The sequence below is a fragment of the Cyanistes caeruleus genome, chromosome 37 (assembly GCF_971803275.1).
Source record: "Cyanistes caeruleus chromosome 37, bCyaCae1.hap1.1, whole genome shotgun sequence".
NCBI classification, from domain to species: Eukaryota; Metazoa; Chordata; class Aves; order Passeriformes; family Paridae; genus Cyanistes; species Cyanistes caeruleus.
Window position 1 is genome coordinate 43,745 of NC_141738.1, and position 17,854 is coordinate 61,598.

The 17,854-nt window shown below is 54.7% G+C and overlaps 1 protein-coding gene and 1 long non-coding RNA gene across 2 annotated transcripts; both read right to left on the reverse strand.

Moving 5' to 3' along the window:
* Nucleotides 1–418: 418 nt before the first annotated feature.
* LOC147647441 (uncharacterized) lies at nucleotides 419–2,218 on the reverse strand. Its single transcript, XR_015281556.1, has 2 exons — nucleotides 1,724–2,218; nucleotides 419–1,610 (listed from the first exon to the last, which is right to left on the reverse strand). It is a non-coding gene; the product is annotated as an uncharacterized LOC147647441 (long non-coding RNA).
* Nucleotides 2,219–10,354: 8,136 nt separating this feature from the next.
* On the reverse strand, nucleotides 10,355–14,774 carry LOC147647442 (serine/threonine-protein kinase pim-1-like). The gene is made up of 8 exons (XM_086871906.1): nucleotides 13,808–14,774; nucleotides 13,647–13,697; nucleotides 13,076–13,442; nucleotides 12,344–12,520; nucleotides 11,948–12,095; nucleotides 11,542–11,764; nucleotides 10,860–10,994; nucleotides 10,355–10,573 (listed from the first exon to the last, which is right to left on the reverse strand). The coding sequence occupies exons 1-5, from the start codon at nucleotides 14,363–14,365 to the stop codon at nucleotides 11,989–11,991; spliced, it is 1,260 nt and encodes a 419-aa protein (XP_086728032.1). The 5' UTR covers nucleotides 14,366–14,774; the 3' UTR covers nucleotides 10,355–10,573; nucleotides 10,860–10,994; nucleotides 11,542–11,764; nucleotides 11,948–11,988.
* Nucleotides 14,775–17,854: the final 3,080 nt, after the last annotated feature.

The following is a 17,854-nucleotide window of genomic DNA, read 5'->3' on the forward strand; positions in this document are numbered from 1 at the left end:
ATTTGCTTCTCAACAGATGAATATGTCCCACTGAATAATGAACAAAATCTGCCTTTCCTTGGAAGAAAGTAGACATGGAGCAATGCAGTATTTGTGTTTTATCCAGTGATAAATGGGGCAAGAAGCTGTAACAACTCACCTGTTTTACAGAACACTGTTACCGCTGAAGATGAATAAATCACGCGGAAACAGGTTGAGGTGTGGTGAAAGAAGAGCAGAGTTTATTTTTCCTCCCAGGATTTATAGGCTTGTGACCACAGCCAGGGGTTGGATGGTCAGGATAACACTTTCCCCCTGCACTGGCCATCAGAGATGCCCTTCACAAGATGTGTAACAGAGAGAATGTACACATATCTATGTTTACAGTTACTGTCCTGGGAAAGTCCTTAGAAAACTATGTTAGCAAGCTCAGAAGCTGAGTTTTCAGGGCGACATCTCACCCTTTTTGGTTTAACAAAAAGAAATGAAAAAAGAAAAATGAACAAAGAAACTAGCAACATTATAAACAATCAAAAAGATAAATAACAGGAAAATAGAATACTCCATACAATCAGAAGGCTGTAATTTCAGGGTGATATCTCACGCTTTCGTTATTACAAAAAACAAACAAACAAAAAAAAAAACCAGAAAAAAACCAGAAACCCCCAAAAATAAATGAAACAAATGTCCAACATCAACACCTGCTTGTGGATGGCTCTCAATTTGGTCACAGAGGCAGAATCCATGGCCAAATTGAAAGGTGCCTGGGAAAACCTATGAAATGCTATGACAGCAGTCTGTAATTCTATTAATTGGGCTGATCCAGCCTCATGACTCTCCAAAAAAAAAAAAACAAACTAAAAACAAAACAGCGACATCAATGGAAAGATTAATGTAATAAACTTGAGGAGCAGAAACTGCTCACAGAACCTCCTCCAGCATCTACTGTGCCTCTGGGGTCAGTGTCAGAGGTGACTTTAAAATCAGAGTCCCCCTTTTAATAGACCAAACAAGGGAGACAGTTGTGTTGTGGTCAGTCCCATCTAGGGACACAACCATGTGAAAGTCCATTAATATTTGGACATCATTCATGCAGTGTCTGCACTGAATGCAAAAAAAAATAATTGCACCTCCAAATGCGGGACTGTTTGTCCCAAAATTGTTTTTGACCCTCAAATAATTTCAGGGAGGTTATAGAGACAAGCAGCAGGAAACTGCTTGCAAACTCTAGAGAGGGCTAGAGCCTCATATCATCGGCAAATGCAGGCAAATTTTCACAAGCCTTATGGCAAAACCTCCATTGATATCTCTGTGTGGGCTCAGCATCAATGATAGCTGGCACCAGAAAGGCAAATTTTGGTCTGTCATCGGGATGCAAAGGAATCGCAGAAACAATCCTTCAGATCCATGATGAGGACTAGCCAATCAGCAGGAAGCATGGCAGGTGAAGGCATGCTAGCCTGCAACATCCCCATGCTTTCCATCATAGCAATAACTTTCTGGAGGTATTATAGCAACCTCCATTTCCCAGACTTCTTGACACAGAAAACAGGAATGTCCCAGGGACTGGTTGAAACTCCAGATCACTGTGATCCAACTGTTCTTGCATCAAGTCACGGAGGGTGTCTAGTCTATCATGAGAGAAGAGAACAGAATCTGCTGAACAAAGAGACAGTCTCAAGTTCTTTGCATGGAATGTGTCAGCATCGGGTCCAAGGGTCACTCTGGGGGCCCGTCAGCAAACCTGACAATCGTGATATCCATGCCAGTGTCAAGAACCCGCAGAAGCTAGTCTCTGACAGCATCTCACCAAGGATGGACAGGGTGTAGACCCATTCAGGATGACCCCTGGCTGTCAGAACAGCAGTCCAGTGACCCAGGGAGGTCCAGGGAACCCGAAGCCACCATCTCCCCGCAGCTGGTTCTCAGCTCTGCGAACATAAAACTCAAAAGGCACAAGGTGAGCAAATCCAGGTCCCGCAGGGATAGGAACAGGAGGGGTGAGTGTGGAACCCATGGCAGAAATGCACCCCAGGAAATCCGAATCAACGTCTCCTAGGTGATCAATGATGCCTTGAGCAGTGGCATTCAAGCACGCCACAAGAAGAGCACTCATTCCCTCATCCACCAGATCAAAGCATTCGGAAGCACATGGAATGCCTGATACACTCAGCTGCACAGTCATTTGACAGGAGGACAAAGTCCACAGGACAGCCGAAGAGGCTCCAGCAGCCTGGGACCCCTGGCCCGTCAAGGCCACCGGCTTCGCCCCCGCGGCAGCACCACCTGAGCCAGTGCTAAACAGCTCAGGACCTTGGTCTGCCACAGCCACAGGAGGTGACAGGGGAGGGCCGGCTCCAGCCGCAGGCTCGGGTGATGCCTGGGAACCTGAGGCGGGGGGGTTAGAGGCAGCTCAGCACAGCCTGCTCCCGGCGTGCTGGGGGCAGCACTCGGAACCGCCCCTAACAGCGTTTCTTCAGGGGCGAAAGGTCCAAGAAGCGGTGCCGGCCGCTCCTGCACTGGAACAGCGTGCGCGGCTGCCGGCGCGGAGCCCGGGCCCTGCCCGTCCCCCACCACGGGGCAGGGCACGGCCCAGCCGCAGCAGGGACACGGGACAGACCCTGAGGCATCCCCCAGGCCCCCCGTTCAAGCACCCCGCCATCGGTCTGTGCCAGGAAAGCATACGGAGGAGGCGAGCCCGCCCCGGGCTTCCACCGCCGGGGCGTGGGCCGAGGTGGGTGTTGCTATCCTTCTCCCCGACGGGACCCCTCTGTCCCACCCTCTGTGGTGAGAGCTTGCTCGTCTCAGGGCACAGGGGGCGGAGGGGGTCCTGGAGTGGATACAACATGGACTCAAAGTATCTAGACACAGGAGGCTCAAACTTGCTGGAATTATCCCGGGTTTATTGTCTGTCGTCCATCCGGGACAAGAGAGAGAGCGAAATGCTCTGGGTCTTATCTCTTATACCAGGGGGCAGGGGTGATTAAGGGATGCAGGGAGGTCACAGCCAATGGGAAGGGGGTGGAAAGAAGGTTCTCAGGTAGGAACTAACATTACACAAACCAGAGGTGAGTTTTACCCTTGGGAGGTACCAAGATTTTTAGATGCACTACAACAGGTGGGGCTACACCCCCCGGGTCCGCGGCGCCCCTGACAGCCTGCCGGCAGGGATCCAACCCCGCCCCGGGCCTACACCGCCGGGGCGCCGGCTGAGGTGGGGTCACGCCCACCGGTCCCGCGGCGGCTCCGTTCAACCCGCCGGGGGCCCCGGCGATCCCGGGGGAGCCGACCTCGGGACCCAACCTCAGAATGCCACCACACCTTTGCCAGATCCCCAGCAACTGGAGCACCCGGGGCTCATAACCGACCAGCAGAGCCTCGATCAGGGAATCGCCTAAAGCCTCCCAAGCCTACTGCGAAAAAATCGCTTCAATCACAGGGAAAAACCCCTCAAGTCTGCCATACTCACACAATCGCTGAAAGTCAGCATACGACACATCAGTCCCTCTCTGATCATGCACTGCACGCCGTATCTCCAGAACCAGGCCCTCCGTAAGAGAAAGTCCAAAACCATCCATAGCCACAGGCTAGACAGTACCCTGTAACACACGTGCAAGACACGGCGAGGCCACCAGATGTTACCGCTGAGGATCAATAGATGACGCGGACACAGGTCGAGGTGTGGTGAAGAAAGAGCAGAGTTTATTTGTCCTCCCAGGATTTATAGGCTTGTGACCACGGCCAGGGATTGGATGGTCAGGATAACACTTTCTCACTGCACTGGCCATGAGAGATGCCCTTCACAAGACGTGTAACAGAAAGAATGTACACATATCTATGTTTACAGTTACTGTCGTGGGAAAGTCCTTAGAAAACTATGTTAGCAAGCTCAGAAGCTGAGTTTTCAGGGCGACACCCCCTCTCTGGGCTGCTGGGGCTCCTGGCAAGCAAGGAAGCTCCCCTTCTCTGGCCTCACCACTCTGGCACCCCAGGAGTCCTGGATGGGCAGCACTGTCTGGGCTCCCTGTTTCAGGCTCCTGGACTATCCCTGGACCCCCTTGTTCATGCTCCCAACATCTGCAGGCTTCGGGAGCACCCCCAGCACTGGCACTGCCCGTTTCTGCTGCCCCCATTGCCGCTTTCCCTGCCAGCCCTGCTGGTCCCGGGCCATCCCCACGCGGCTCCGGGCTGACAATGCAGCCCCTGAGGCGGGCAGAGCAAGCCCCAGCACGGGGGGAGCCTGCATGCTCCGCTCCCTCGGCAGCCGCGCCCAGCCCCGGGCACAGAGCTCCAGCAGCCCCCATTGCCGCCCCCTCCCCAGAGACCCCCGGGAACCCCCGCAGCCGGGGCTGCCTCAGAGCCAGGCGGCCCCCGAGCCCGGCTGCGTGGCCAGGGGGGCACGGCGAGCCCAGGGCCTCTGTGCCAGCGCTTGTCCCGCTCTCCCTCAGCCTCTGCCCGGCCCGGCCCCCCGAGCCCCACCAGGCCCCGCACGGCCACGGCTGGCCCGGACCGCTCCCCTCGGAGCCCTCTGCGGACACGGCACCGGCCCGGCCACACGGACCCGCCTGTGCCGGGGGCCCACGGGCCGCCCAGCGCTGCCCGGGCCTCGGCCCCGAGCACAGAGCTCTGCCCGGGGGGCTCCCGGCCCGAGGCGGCGGCTCTGGGCCCGCCCGGCCGCTCCCGGCTCCCACAGCCCGCCCGGGGCCGCTCCGCCCAGGCCGGGGCTGCGCCAGCGCTCCCCGCACCTGCGGGGCTGCAAACCGCTGGGCACAGCTCACAAAAACACATTCCCCAAGCCCCACAAAAACACCAAAATCACAACCGGACATCTCCCCCCACAAAAAAAACATCCAAACCCTAAAACCACAAACGCACCGCTTCCACCCTCGTTCGCCTTCCCAGGGACCCCGAGCCCGCGGCAATGGCCCCGGAGCGGGACAAAAAGTTGCTCCGGCCGAGGCACTTTGAACACCCTGAGCTCTCCTCAGGGGGCCCTACAACACCCGCCAGTGGAACTTTGCCGTGCAAAGGAACCATTTTGGTGCTCCCTGCGGAGGCCAGAACTGAAGCTTTGTTCCTTTTCCCTCGGCCAAGAGACCCTCGGGCTGTTTTCTGCACACACTTCCAGCCCCCAGCGCTTGCAGCAGGCGCTCCCTGCAAATGTCCCACTGCCAGGGCCCTGGCCTTGCTGTCACCCGCTGGGGCTGGCCATGAACAGAGCTCCTGCACTTGCATTTCCAGCTGCTGTGCAACCAAAGCTGAGGGATCTGCAGGTGCCTGAATGCAAAACCTGACAGAGGAGCCTCTCTTGAGGGGGAAATCTCCCCCTCCTGAGCCAGCCCGGGGCAATGCTGCCATTCTCTGCTGCTGCTGCTGCTGCTGCTGGGGCACTCGGGGCTCTGCCTGAGCAGGAAAGGTGACCCTGAGGCAGGAGCTTTCCTTGGCTGCAGCAAAGGCTCGATGCACCAGGACCTTCCCGGCGCTGTGCTTGTTTGTTTTTTCCAATTAACTGTCCCTGTCAGCTCTGGGCAGAGCTCTGTAACTGGGTGTGACACTTGCCTGTGGCACTGTCGGGGTGGCCAAGGGGACCTTCCCTGAGCTGTGTGCAGAGGAATCCACAGCAGCCCAGGCCAGGGGTGCTCAGTGGCCGCTCAGTTCCACTGACTGGACGCGGCTCTGGCCGCTTCCCTTGGAGCGTCTCCAGGGAGGGAACGCTGGGGCTGCTGTCCCAGCTGTGGTGTCACTGCCAGGGGAACGCTGGGGCTGCTGGCCCGGCTGTGGTGTCACTGCCAGGGGAACGCTGGGGCTGCTGGCCCGGCTGTGCTGTCACTGCCAGGGGAACGCTGGGGCTGCCCCGCTCCTGCCCCACCCCATCAGCTCTGCCAGCGCCTCCAGGGCACACAAAGGCTGAGCCAAAGGGTGAGAGTTGCACAAGGGGCTGAGCTGGGATCTGGGACCCATTGGGATCATGGAGTCCAGCCCCCGGCCCTGCACAGACACCCCAACAATCGCAGCCTGTGCATCCCTGGCAGCGCTGGCCAAAGGCTCCTGGAGCTGCGGCAGCCTCGGGGCTGTGCCCATTCCCTGGGGAGCCTGGCCAGTGCCCCAGCCCCCTGTGGGGGAAGAAGCTTTTGCTGATCTGCAGCCCAGCCCTGCCCTGGCCCAGCTCCAGCCGTTCCCTCGGCTCCTGTCCCTGCTCAGCTGGGCAGAGATCAGAGCTTGCCCAGAGAAGCTGGGGCTGCCCCTGGATCCCTGGAAGTGTCCAAGGCCAGGTTGGAAGGGGCTTGGAGCAGCCTGGGATAGTGGAAGATGTCCCTGCCATGGCAGGGGGTGGAACGAGATGAACATGAAGGTCTCTTCCAAGCCAAGGCATTCTGTGATTCTGGGATTTTGGGAGAGATGCTGAAGCTCTGGCTCAGCTTTGTAATACATGGAATTGAATCGTGCTAACTAAATTGGAACTATTTGGAAAATTATTTAGAAGCAATCAAAAGGATCAGTGCTACAATGCAGTCTTGCAGATGTTACATGTTAAAAATGAGGTGCAGGATGTAATTTAGAAGAGATGTCCCAAGCTGAAAACGTCCTTGAGATGAACAAAATTAATATTACTTTTGGCATAGGGCCTGAAAATCAGTAAATATCAGACTAATTAGTAGACTTACATAACACAACGCTTAGTACGCACGCGCAAACCTGTAAGGTTATCCAAAGGACAATGAGGATGAGGAGAAGCCTTCGCCAAAAGACCCCCAAAAGAAGACTGAAGACCCCCTAGCAACAAGTGAGGCATGTGCTGTGAAGAAAGGTGGCGTTAAGTCAGAAAAATCAGAAATAGGAGGAGACTTACAGGAAACATTAATGAATATGTATAAGCATACAGTATATAAGTTTAGCTTAAAGTGCTTTGTTTTCGATGTGAGGCAGGGTGGGAAGCCCCCTCCGTACCTCGGTCAGTTTTGCTTATGATTTAATCATACAGAATTACTTGCAAATTACATCTATAAATTGCATTTTTTTATTAAATTGTATTCTTTTACTAAATTGTAGTCTTTTATACCAATTATTATTCAGTTTACTAAATTGTATTCATTTTTAATTAAACTGTTATTAACTCAAGAGACCAAGTTGTCCAAATTCTAATTTCATTTGAACAGTTTTATCTCACCCAATGTCTGGACCCAGCAGCAGCCATGGGTGGGCTCCTCCCTCTCGCTGTGGCTGTAACTCACCCAGGAGCAGCAAGTGAATCCTGTCCCTCATGGGCCAGCGAGTGCCAGAAAGGAACACTGCTCCTTGGGGAAACACAATGTCCTTGGGCTTCAGCAGAGCATTGAAATGGGCCCCCTCGAGCACCTCAGCTCCAGTGAAATCTCCTTTACTGGGCTAGGCCCAGGAGATCTCCCAGAGCAGCTGCAGAGGAGTCACTGTCAGGAGGAGGGACATTTCTCAAAGTTTGATGTAGATCAAAACAAGCTCTGTTGGTAGCTCATTTCTGTTAGTGTTCTAAATGAAATTAGAATTTTGACAACTAGGTCTATTGAGTTAATAGTAATTTAATAATAAAGAAAAAATGGATAGAATTTAGTGCATTGAATACAGTTTTGGTATAAAAGAAATACAATTTAGTGAAAGAGTACAATTTAGTAAATATATTCAGGTATATATATATATATATATATATATATATACATATATATATATATATGTTTATATATATATATATATATAGTTTGTCAGTAATTAAGTATGATTAAAGCATAAGTAAAACTGACCGGAGTATGGGGAGGGCTTCTCACCCTACCTCATGTACAAAAAAAGCAATTCAAACTAAACTTATATACTGTACGCTTCTACATATTCATTCATGTTTCCTGCAAGTTTCCCCCTACTTCCAATTTTTAAATTACTATTCTTCTATGGTCCATGCTTCACTTGCTGCTAGGGGGTCTTCAGTCTTCTTTTGGTGGTCTTTTGCTTGAAGGCTTACACTCATCCTCATTGTCCTCTGGATAACCTCACAGGTTGCACGTGCGTACTAAGCCTAGTGTTATGTAAGTGAGCATTGCGCTCCACTAATTAGTCTTATCTTTTATAATTTTCAGGCCTCATGCCTAAAGTCATACCAAGTTTATCCATCTCAAGGTCGATTTTGTCTTAGGACATTTCTTATCTCAAAATTACATCATCTACCTTAATTTTAACATGTAACATCTGTAGGGGGGTACATCTGCCTTGTAACACTAATTCCCTTGATTGCTCCTAATAATAACTTTCCAAACAGTTACAATTTAGTTAGCACGAATCATTGCCATTTATTACAGAAGGGTGTGAAAACAGGAGCATTGTTTGGTGTGGCCTCCTCTCTGCCTTTCACACCTTTCAGCGCTTTGACTCAGCCAAGAGCTTTCTCCAAGAGTGCAGTGAAGCAGCTGCTCCTGCTCCCAGCTCTGGCTCTTCCCAGTCTCTGACCCTGCCTGGTTTTGTCCCTCTTGCTGTGCCCTCTGTTCCCCCAGGGGGCTGCCCCAGACTGAGGGATCAGATCCAGGCACTGCTGCTGCTCCCTCGGGACCAGCCCCAGTTTGGTTGTTGCTGGCAGTGCCAGCAGAAGCCGTGGCTGGAGCAGCAGGTGCTGACAGTGGCCCAAGGCCTGGGGCTGGAGGGGTCCCTGGGCTGGGGCTGGGAGGGAGCTGCCCCTTGTTCTCCCTCTGCCTCACACAGAGCTGGGCCGGGCACAAGTGGGGCAGCAGAGCCAACAGGGAGCCTGCGAGTCTCTTCCAGCCGTGCCTGCTCAGAGTTTGGCCTTGGAGCTCCAGGTGGACAAAGGCAGCTGCTCTGGTCCCTCTGCGTGTGCGTGTTCAGCACTGCTGCTCCATCAGTCTGTGCCCAGCAACGGGGAAAAGCCTCAGCCCTGCAGGGCGGGGAGCTGCCGGGCTCTGCCTGAGCAGCTCAGCCAGCGCGAAGGGAGCTGCTCCACACGGGAAGCCAGAGCAAAGGGCATGCCTTTTCCAGGACATGTTTTCTGTAGAAAAACAAACAAACAAACAAACAAACACGAAAAAAACATGAAAGATAAAAATTACTCGCAAACGTGTAGTGAAAAATCTTCTATAACTCTGGAGTAAGAAAGAGGTAACTGATCCTTTGAAAAAGAGAACTCAGCTTTGATTTTAGTTCCTTAGTTTGTACACGTGCTAGTGGAAAGGATCCATTAGCTGCCTTCCTTTACAGATTTGATGGATGTTTTCCAATGTTAAGATATTTTACACTGCAGTTAAAGGAATAGGAAATACATGTTCTTCATGACTGTGTCTTGAGTGTCAAAATTTTGCAGTTTGAAACTTGGACCTAAAGCGTTGCAAATGGAAATGATAAATCCCAATGGACTGAGTGAATGCAGCTTTTCCTATGCGATGTGCAGCACTCCAAGGACTTCCTCAGTGGGGCTGTGGGTGCTTGGAGCTTTGTCCTGTGCCACTCCAGGATGTCATGAAATGGGACTTCACCTGCCACCAGCCCAGGTCACGCTCTGCCACCAGCCCAGCTCCTTGGACCTTGTGTCCCCAAAGAAGACACAAGGTGTTTCTGCTGCTCCACCCTTTGCACAGATCCACAGAGAGCTGGGATTATCCCAAGTCTCGTGTCTCCATTGTGCCATATTCCTAAAGAACCAGCAGCCCATCCCGACGAATATGGTGAGTTATGTGGATGGTTGTCAGCTCCCTTTCCTGCCTAGAAATCCTGAAACTGCTTCTAAATGCTGTTCCCTTCAGTTCTTGGACACCTACTCACACAGAGCTGGGGAAAAAATCCCCTGGCCATGGTTTACAAGGTGAGTTATGCCAAAGTTAGAGCTCTGTGGGAAATCTCTATCCATCCCTATCCTTTTAATATATCTATACATCGGGGTGTGCATGGATGTGTCATGTATGGAAAGGAAGGAGTGTGCAAACAACGTGACTGACGCTTTCACCCTCTGTGTTCATTCCATACTCATGGGTACAAAGATATTATGGAAACCTTTGCAAGGACAGACCTTCTGTCCATGGATACAGAGACATCCAAGAGCCCCTGGCACAGACAGACCCTTCTGTCCATGAATTCAGAGACATCCAAGAGCCCCTGGCATCGACAGACATTGCTGCTCTTCAGCCACTGACAGGATGAGTCCCTGAGCCTGGGGCTTGGCCTTCCTCGTGGTGAGGGGCATCAAGGAAGGCTGCAGTGTGATGGAGATTGTGATGGGCTGGGAAATCACTGGGGGAAAGGAGGGAGCAGTTGTGAAGTAAAAGGCAGGTGGGGGAGAGAACTGTTCAGAGAAGGGATGAGCTACAGCTTGAGAAAGCTGAAGAATGACATTTGGGGTCATCCCAGATTGATTTCTTATCAGAAGTTATGGAACAAGTTTAATTTTGGGGGGGGTGTCATGTTTTCCTTTGGAGGTGGACACTCTGCAGACTTGAGCTGCATTGCCAAAATGCTCAAGTCTCTGCTGGAGGTCACACCGTTTCTTCTTTGGCTGATCCCGGCCCGGTGCTGAGCCCAGCAGAGCCCTGGCAGAGCCCAGAGCAGCCTCAGCATCCGCAGAGCCCGGCTGCAAGGAGAGAAACCAGAAACCGCCCGTCAGCTCAAGGCTCCTGTCCCCTTGTCCCAGCCACCCACAGTGCCCAGGCCATGCTGGCCGTGCTCAGCGCTGAGCCCAAAGCTGCCCATCACTGCTGCCTTTGGGAGCAGAGCAGGAGGACAGGACATGTGCCCAGCCTGCAGCCAGCCACGGCAGATCCAGCCCCTCAGCAGCTGCCCAGAGCGGGATGCTCCTGTGCCCGCTGCCATCTCCCAAAAGCTCTTGTCCCACCCATGCCAAGGAGATGAGGACCCACCTCACACCATCTGCTGCCAGAAGAAAAGCTGGTCCCAAACGATGTCCTCAGCCTTCTCCAAGGGCACGGCCCATCCACACCACGGCTGGTCCCAAGCACTTCCCGATCCAGACTGGACCCCACCTAGAATTCTTCCTTTAGAAAAACAAACAATAAATTAATGAAAATAGGTTACAGACAAATAGGGGAAAGAAGAAAAAAGGTAAAAAATCTTATGTCTGTCAGGAGTTTAAGGAAGGCCCAACCCCTACATTCTAGGGAAAAACCCACCCACGGGTGAGGGAAGCCCATGCTTTCTCCCTTCCCCCCTGCACTGTCCCCCAAAATCACGGTGATCCCAAAGCAAAGCAGGGGAGTGGAGCAGCCCAAGCGCTTCCTTGCCTGCACAGCAAAGCAGCCGTGCTCAGGTTCTGGAGTCCCACCTGTGCTCCTGCCATGGGGGTTTGTTTGTGTTGGGCTGGCTGCCCCAGCCCCAGCCTGGGGCACGGTGGGTGCTGGGGGCTGTTGGCAGGACCAGGAGCCCACTCCCATTTCGTAACCACCCCAGCCCACACCCCCAGCCCTGCCAAAAACCAGCTGGGCAGCCACTGAAGAATCAGTTGCATCCACCCCAGCAAAGGGGAAACCTTTGGTTCCCGGCCAATGCACAAATCTGGGAGCATTCCCCTGGGTCTGGACTTACCTGAAAATTCTCTGTGGAGCCTGGCTTTCAAGAAGGTGCCAGAATCAAAGTCCATCATCGCCAGCTGCCGCTGGCCAGGTGGAGGAAGAGGTTGTCATCCTTGCTGTTGTCCTCCATGTCCCCAGCAGCAGGAGCAGCCCCACCTGTTGCAGCTTCTCCACGGGCTCCTTCTTCCCTGGGGTGACACCAGGCTGTCAGGGTTCTGCCCAGGGCCCAGCTGTCACTGAACCAGGACAAGCAAAAACAGCTCAGATGGCGGCCACCAGTGCTGGGCAGAGCAGCTCAGCTCCAGCACAAGGGCTGCGTGTTCCCACTCGATGAGCCCTGTGCAGTGACACAGGCAGGACAAAGAAGTCTGGGTTTCTTTGCTTCTGATTGCCAGGGTATGTGTGGAGCTGTAACTTACCAGGTCCCTGCATCACTGTGCCCGTGGCTCTCTCCCTTCTTCTATGGCTGATGAATATCCTGCATCCAGGGATCACAGAACAGGTCTTCTAATGAGGGCCTGTCCAAGTAGTGCAGGGATAAACACCGCCTGATCAGAACTTGGCAATCTGGGGAGAGAAACCACAAACCACTGGTCAGTTGGAGAAGGCTCCTGTCTGCTTTGCCCCACTATACCCGTGCTCAGGCCATGCTGGATGTGCCCAGAGCTGGGCCTGAACTTTCCCATCAATTCTCTGTTTTGGAGGAGAGCAGGACATGTGCCACCTCCTCAGCAGCTGCCAGAGCGGGATGCTCACGAGCCCGCTGCTGTCTCCCAACACTGGTGTTCCCCCTGTGCCCAGAGATGATGATCCACCTTGGGAGAGCCGTTGTGGCAGCGGGAGCTGGGCCCAGCTGATGTTCCAGCCCCTCCTGAAAGGGTGCTTCCCGCAGACCATCTCATGCAGCAGGATGCCCAGGGTCCAGACGGTTGCTGCCTCGCCATAATACCACCTGAAGTTGGTCCATTCCGGGGGTCTGTATGATCGTGTTCCTATGGAATACGGATGGAGCTCATCAGGGGGATGCTGCTGCTCCCAGAGCCTGACCCCAGCATCCCTGGGCATGTGGGGCTGCCCCAGTGGCACACGGGGTGACCTGCTGCCCTCTCGCCAGCACCTGGCACTTGTGTACAAACCCAGGGTTGGAAAAGAAGGCACTGGTGCTGGAAGATGGCAGCAGAAACCCTGGCAAGGCCCGACCATGACACACAAAGGAAAAACCCTCTCACAGTGCTGGGGAAAAACCATACCCACATCCTCCCTGCTGGCATTGCCCAAAAAATATTATGAACCAAGGCAAAGCAGGGAAGCACAGCAGTCCAAGCCCATTCTCACCTGCACACCAAACCAGCTGGTGCACAGGTCCTGGCTCTCCCTCTCTGCTACCCCCACCCACAGGGGATTTTGTCAGGCTGGCTGCCCCAGCCCCAGCCCCAGTCCTGGGAGAATCCCTGCTGCCACACCCTGGTTGGGCCATGAGATGTTGGGCCAGGAGATGTTGGGCCAGGAGATGCCGGGACCGGGAGCCTACTCCTGGGTGGGCTCACCTGCAAACTGAGTGTAGGCTGTGTCCTGCAGGTAGGTGCCACAGCCGAAGTCAATCAATTTTGCCTGCCCGGTGTCCAGGTCAACCAGGATGTTCTCCGGTTTTATGTCTCTGTGGAGGACCCCGCAGCTGGTGCAGTGCTGCACGGCCTCCAGCACCTGCCGGAAAAGCTCCCGCGCCTCTTCCTCGGTCAGGAACCTCCGTGCCCGAATGAAATGCCGCAGGTCCTGACACCGCTCTGGGCGCTCCAGTACCATCACGATGGTGTTGGGGAGCTCAAACCAATCCAGCAGCTGCACCACACCGGGGAAGCCTGTGGACACCTTGTCCAGCAGCACTATCTCCAGTGGTGCGCTGGTGCCGTCGGGCTGCGGGAGGAGCACGGTGCCGTCAGTGGGGCTGAGCCCGTGCCAGGGCTCGGGGAGCCCTCAGCCAGCCCGGGATGCTCTGTGCCCTCCGCTGGCCCCACGCCCGCTCTCCCTCCAGGTGTCCTGGTGGCTCCCACCCTGCCGGGCCCCGGCTCATCCCCGCCCGGCACGCCCCGGCTTCTGCCGCTGGCCCCGCTCACTCACCAGGTCGCCCCAGTGCCGGACGCGGTTCCGTGGCACCTTTTTGATGGCCACCTGCAAGCCAAAGGGAGCAGCGGATTCAGCTCGCCGCCTACCGTGTCCAGCCCCATCCTCCTCCGCCGACCCCTTCTCCTCCTCCGCCCGCCGCTGGCCCCTCTGCTCACCGGGGCGCCATCCGAGAGCCGAGTGGCCGAGAAAACCCTGCCGAAGCCGCCGCGCCCCAGCAGCGAGCCGATCCTGTAGCGCTGCTGCAGGGCCTCCTGCGCCTTCCCTGGGGAAGAGACGCGGCCGTCAGCGCTCGGCCCGGGGCCAGGAACGGCCCCCGAGCGCTCCCCGACCTCCCCGGGCCGAGCATCCGCAGGCGTCCGCTCCTTGGAACGCGACAGCGGCGGCTCGGGGCCAGCGGCCGCGCTGCCGAGCGGCGGAGCTCGGGCCGGGGAAGCCGCAGCGGAGGCGGCGGCAACGGCTGCACCGCCTGTGTCCTCCGCGGGCCCCGGGAGGAGCCGGGGCAAGGGCCGGGACCAGGGCCAGGGCCGGGGCAGGGCTCGGAGCAGGCGGAGCCAAAGGGCGGCGATACCGCCCCAGCCCCAGGCACTGAGGCCCGCCCAGAAGCGCCAGCGCCAGCTCGGCCAGAGCCGGGCGGAGGCGAGAGCGAGGCGGGACGCCCGGGGCCGGCGCCGGGGCCGGGGCCGGGGCCGGGGCCAGGTGCGGGCCGGGGGCATGTCCCGGGCAGGCAAGGGGAGAGGGGAACTGGGAGAGGAGGGGAACACAGAGAAAGGGAGATCGGGAATGGGTGAGGGACTGCGGGAGAGAGGGTGGAACAGTGGGAGAGGGAGAGGAGAAGATACAGAAGGGCGAAAATGTCGCTTCTTTCGCTCTTTTTTCTCTTTGCGCTGCTGCCGCCGCCGCTGCTGCTGCTGCTGCCGCTGCTGCCGCTGCAACTGAAGCACCGGGGCCGTTTGTCCCCGGGGCCGTTTGTCCGTTGCCCGCTCGGCCCCGCGCCGAGCCCCGCGCTCCCCGGGCAGCCCCTGAGCCTGGCCAAACACGGGAACTTTGCCGTGTTGAGCCAAGAGCCAGAGTCTTGATTCCTGCACAGGGGCACAGCAATGCCCTTGGCTGCTGCTGTGCCTTGTCCCTGCTGAGCGTCAGACACTGTCTGAGCACATTCCCTGAATGCAGAATTTGTACCTGACCCAAGCACTGCACTTGTGTCTCCAGCATTGCTTTCCAAGAAAAACAGGGGAAGGAAAACTGGGTGTCGCTCATGGTATTTTACAATGTCTAAAACTTGCCAAATCTCAGATCTTAGAGGTGAGATCCATTTGCAATGAATGGGATGGAGAAACAGTGCAAGATGGAAAAGGGAAACATAAAAATAAATAGAGAAAAATAGAGAAAAAAATACTGGTCGTTTCTTTTGGTTTTATTTTCATTTCTTAAAAAAGCTGTTTCAATTTTCCCAGAATCTTCTCCACAGTCCTGTCTGTTCTTTCCAAAAACCTGTCCTGGAGAACAAGGTGCAGCTCCTGTCTCAAGATGTGCCCCCAGCTGCAGCTTCTCTTGGCTTCCCACACTGTGTGTGCAGCACAACTCTTGCAGCAAAGCAGGACAAATTATCTGAAGAACTTGACAACTTGTTCTTGCTTTTCCTTGTGGACAGGGGAGTTGTGCCATTGCTAAGGTTTTCATTGTTACTCTTCTACCCGAAGAAAACATGACGAGCTGCCAGGAATTGTTGGGGAATACAAGCCTGGCTGAATGTGGAGAAAGAATCTCCAGAGCCTGCAGCCAGCAGTGGAGAGCTCATCATTCCAATAGCCCCATGGACACCTTGAAAGTGATCTGGAACATGAAAATGGGCTGACAGAGGGAGTTTGTTTGTGTGTTCAGTGTAGATGATTCTACATCTCTTGCACTGGGAGAAATCAAGAGCACAATCAGTGGATGACAAGCAGCAGAACATGATAAGCTGGACCTCTCAGTAGATGAAAGAAAGAATGTGAAAAGGACAAATGCAGGGAATGACTTGGTGAACTTTGTAAGAAGGCATATTTTTTCCTACTAATTCCCAGTTCATTCCCTTTGCTTTTGTCCTTTTTGGCAAGGCTGTTTGCATGGCAGATTGCCCAGGAAATGAGAACCTGGAGCTTGTGGAAGTGCCTGAAAGGTGCCCTGTTCCTCTGCAGGGACACTCAGGCTGAAACAGGAGCCTGAGGCCTCTCTTGGGAAGCCTCCTCGGAGCTGGAATTTGTGCCATGCCAGGAGAGGAGGAGGGGGAGGAGGATGGGAGCTGTGTGTGAGGAGCAGGAGGTTTGGGCCGCAGGACATTCCGTCTGTGCCGCTGCCCCGCAATGGGCGGCCGTGCCCGGGGCTCTGGGCCTGCCCCGCGTGCGCTGAGCTCCCGACACTGCGGGAGCTGCCCGGGCTGGGCTCAGGTTCCCACTGGGACTGGGCAGCAGGCTGGGCTCCAGCTGGGATCAGCAGCAGCTGGAAATACTTCTGGGCATCTCCACTTGCTGCTGCTGCTTGGAAAAAATAATTAAGTGACAAGTTCTGTTTTTCCTTTCTCCTGGTGGATTTTTTCATTTTATTTGCCACTGCAGAAGCAATTTCTGTGATGGCCTCTGTCACTTGATTCTATTTCAGCTGCAGCAGCAACAGGGCTGTGTTTGAGCACTGCAAATGTCAGCTGTGTGGCTTTCATTCCCCTCGACTTAGTGCTCAGGGACTTGAGGGCATTTCAAAATCTGCTACTCATGATGTCTGAGACAAAAAATCCTGAGTTACTGATCACAAAAGCACAGTGGGTAGCACTGATTGAAAGAGGCAATTGTAGTTTTGCAGATAAAATTCAGGTGGCAGGCAGAAGAGGGACAAAAGCAGACGAGATCTACAATGTGCAAGGCCAAGGCACCAACAGCCTCCTGCTGTCACCTCAGGGTGAGTAAAACAGAGCTGAAAACAGCGCTGGAACCCGATCCTTTCTTCCTCTGAGGGCTGGCTCAGGGCAGCAGAGGCGGGCCCTGAGGAAGCCTGAGGGCTGTTTGTGGGGGATTGTTGCTGTAGTCCAGAATTGCCCTGGCAAAAGCCCTGGGAAGCCGAGGCAGGAGCAGGTGGGAAGGGCCGGCGCTGCTGCTGCTGCTCGTGGCCGGGAGCCCCGGCCGGGCCGGGCCTGCGCCCGCTGCGCTGCGGCTGCTGCTGCTGCCAGAGCCGGGCGGGACTCGGGGACAGGGAATGGACACGGGGGGACAGCAAAGGCCTTGGGGGCTGCAGGGATGTTGGTGCTCGGGCCAGCGCCAGCACAGAGCTTCAGCCCGCAATGAAGCCCGAGGGAAACGCTGGCGAAAGGCTCCATTCAGCCTTTCTTTACTCGGCGCTGTGAAGGGACCGAAATAAAAGGAGAACAAGCAGGGCCCGACCCCTTCTCCTTTGGGAGGAGCCCTGCGCCTGGGGCTGTGAGGGGCCGTGAGGGGCTGTGAGGGGAAATGAAGGGCTGTGAGGGGCTATGAGAGGTTCTACAGGGCCATGAGAAGTTCCATGGAGCCGTGAGGGGCTGTGAGGGGCCATGAGGAGCCTCAGCCCTGGCAGGAGGGGGTGCCACCATGTCCCCAGGGCAGGGCAGCCGTGAGGGGCTGTGAGTGCAGACGTGGCAGCAGAGCGGGCTTGGGGCAGCTCTGGGAGGGGATGAGACCCTTCCCCAGCTCCAAACCACACCAGACCCACCATTAACAGGATTTTCTGTCTTTAGAATCCACTGGCAACTTGGAGTTGAGTGTACAGTTAAATCCCAGTGGGAAAAGCAAGAGACTTTCAGTCATTGTTTTTCAATGTGTGTTTCACATACATTTCAGTGTGACATCCAGCCATTGTTATTAATGTCTAAGATTTAAAAGTCTTACCAATGAAAAGTAATACTAATAAATAATAATAACAAGAAGAACAAGAAATGAAGCCCTGAATCCCAACAATCAGCTCAGAAACATCATTTTGTTTGTAGTAATAGATTAGTACTAAAGGAATAAATGAAAGAGGTTTAATTTGTAATTCAGACAAAAGACGATTCATCTTTTTCCAAGGTTCTGGTCCCCTTCCACCATGGTCATTTCCTTTACTCTCCCACTTTCTAATAGTTAGAAAGGAGTTAAGCACACCAGAAAAGGCAACAGCTCCTGTTTCAAAGGGAAGCAACCACCACTCCAGGAAACCTGAAT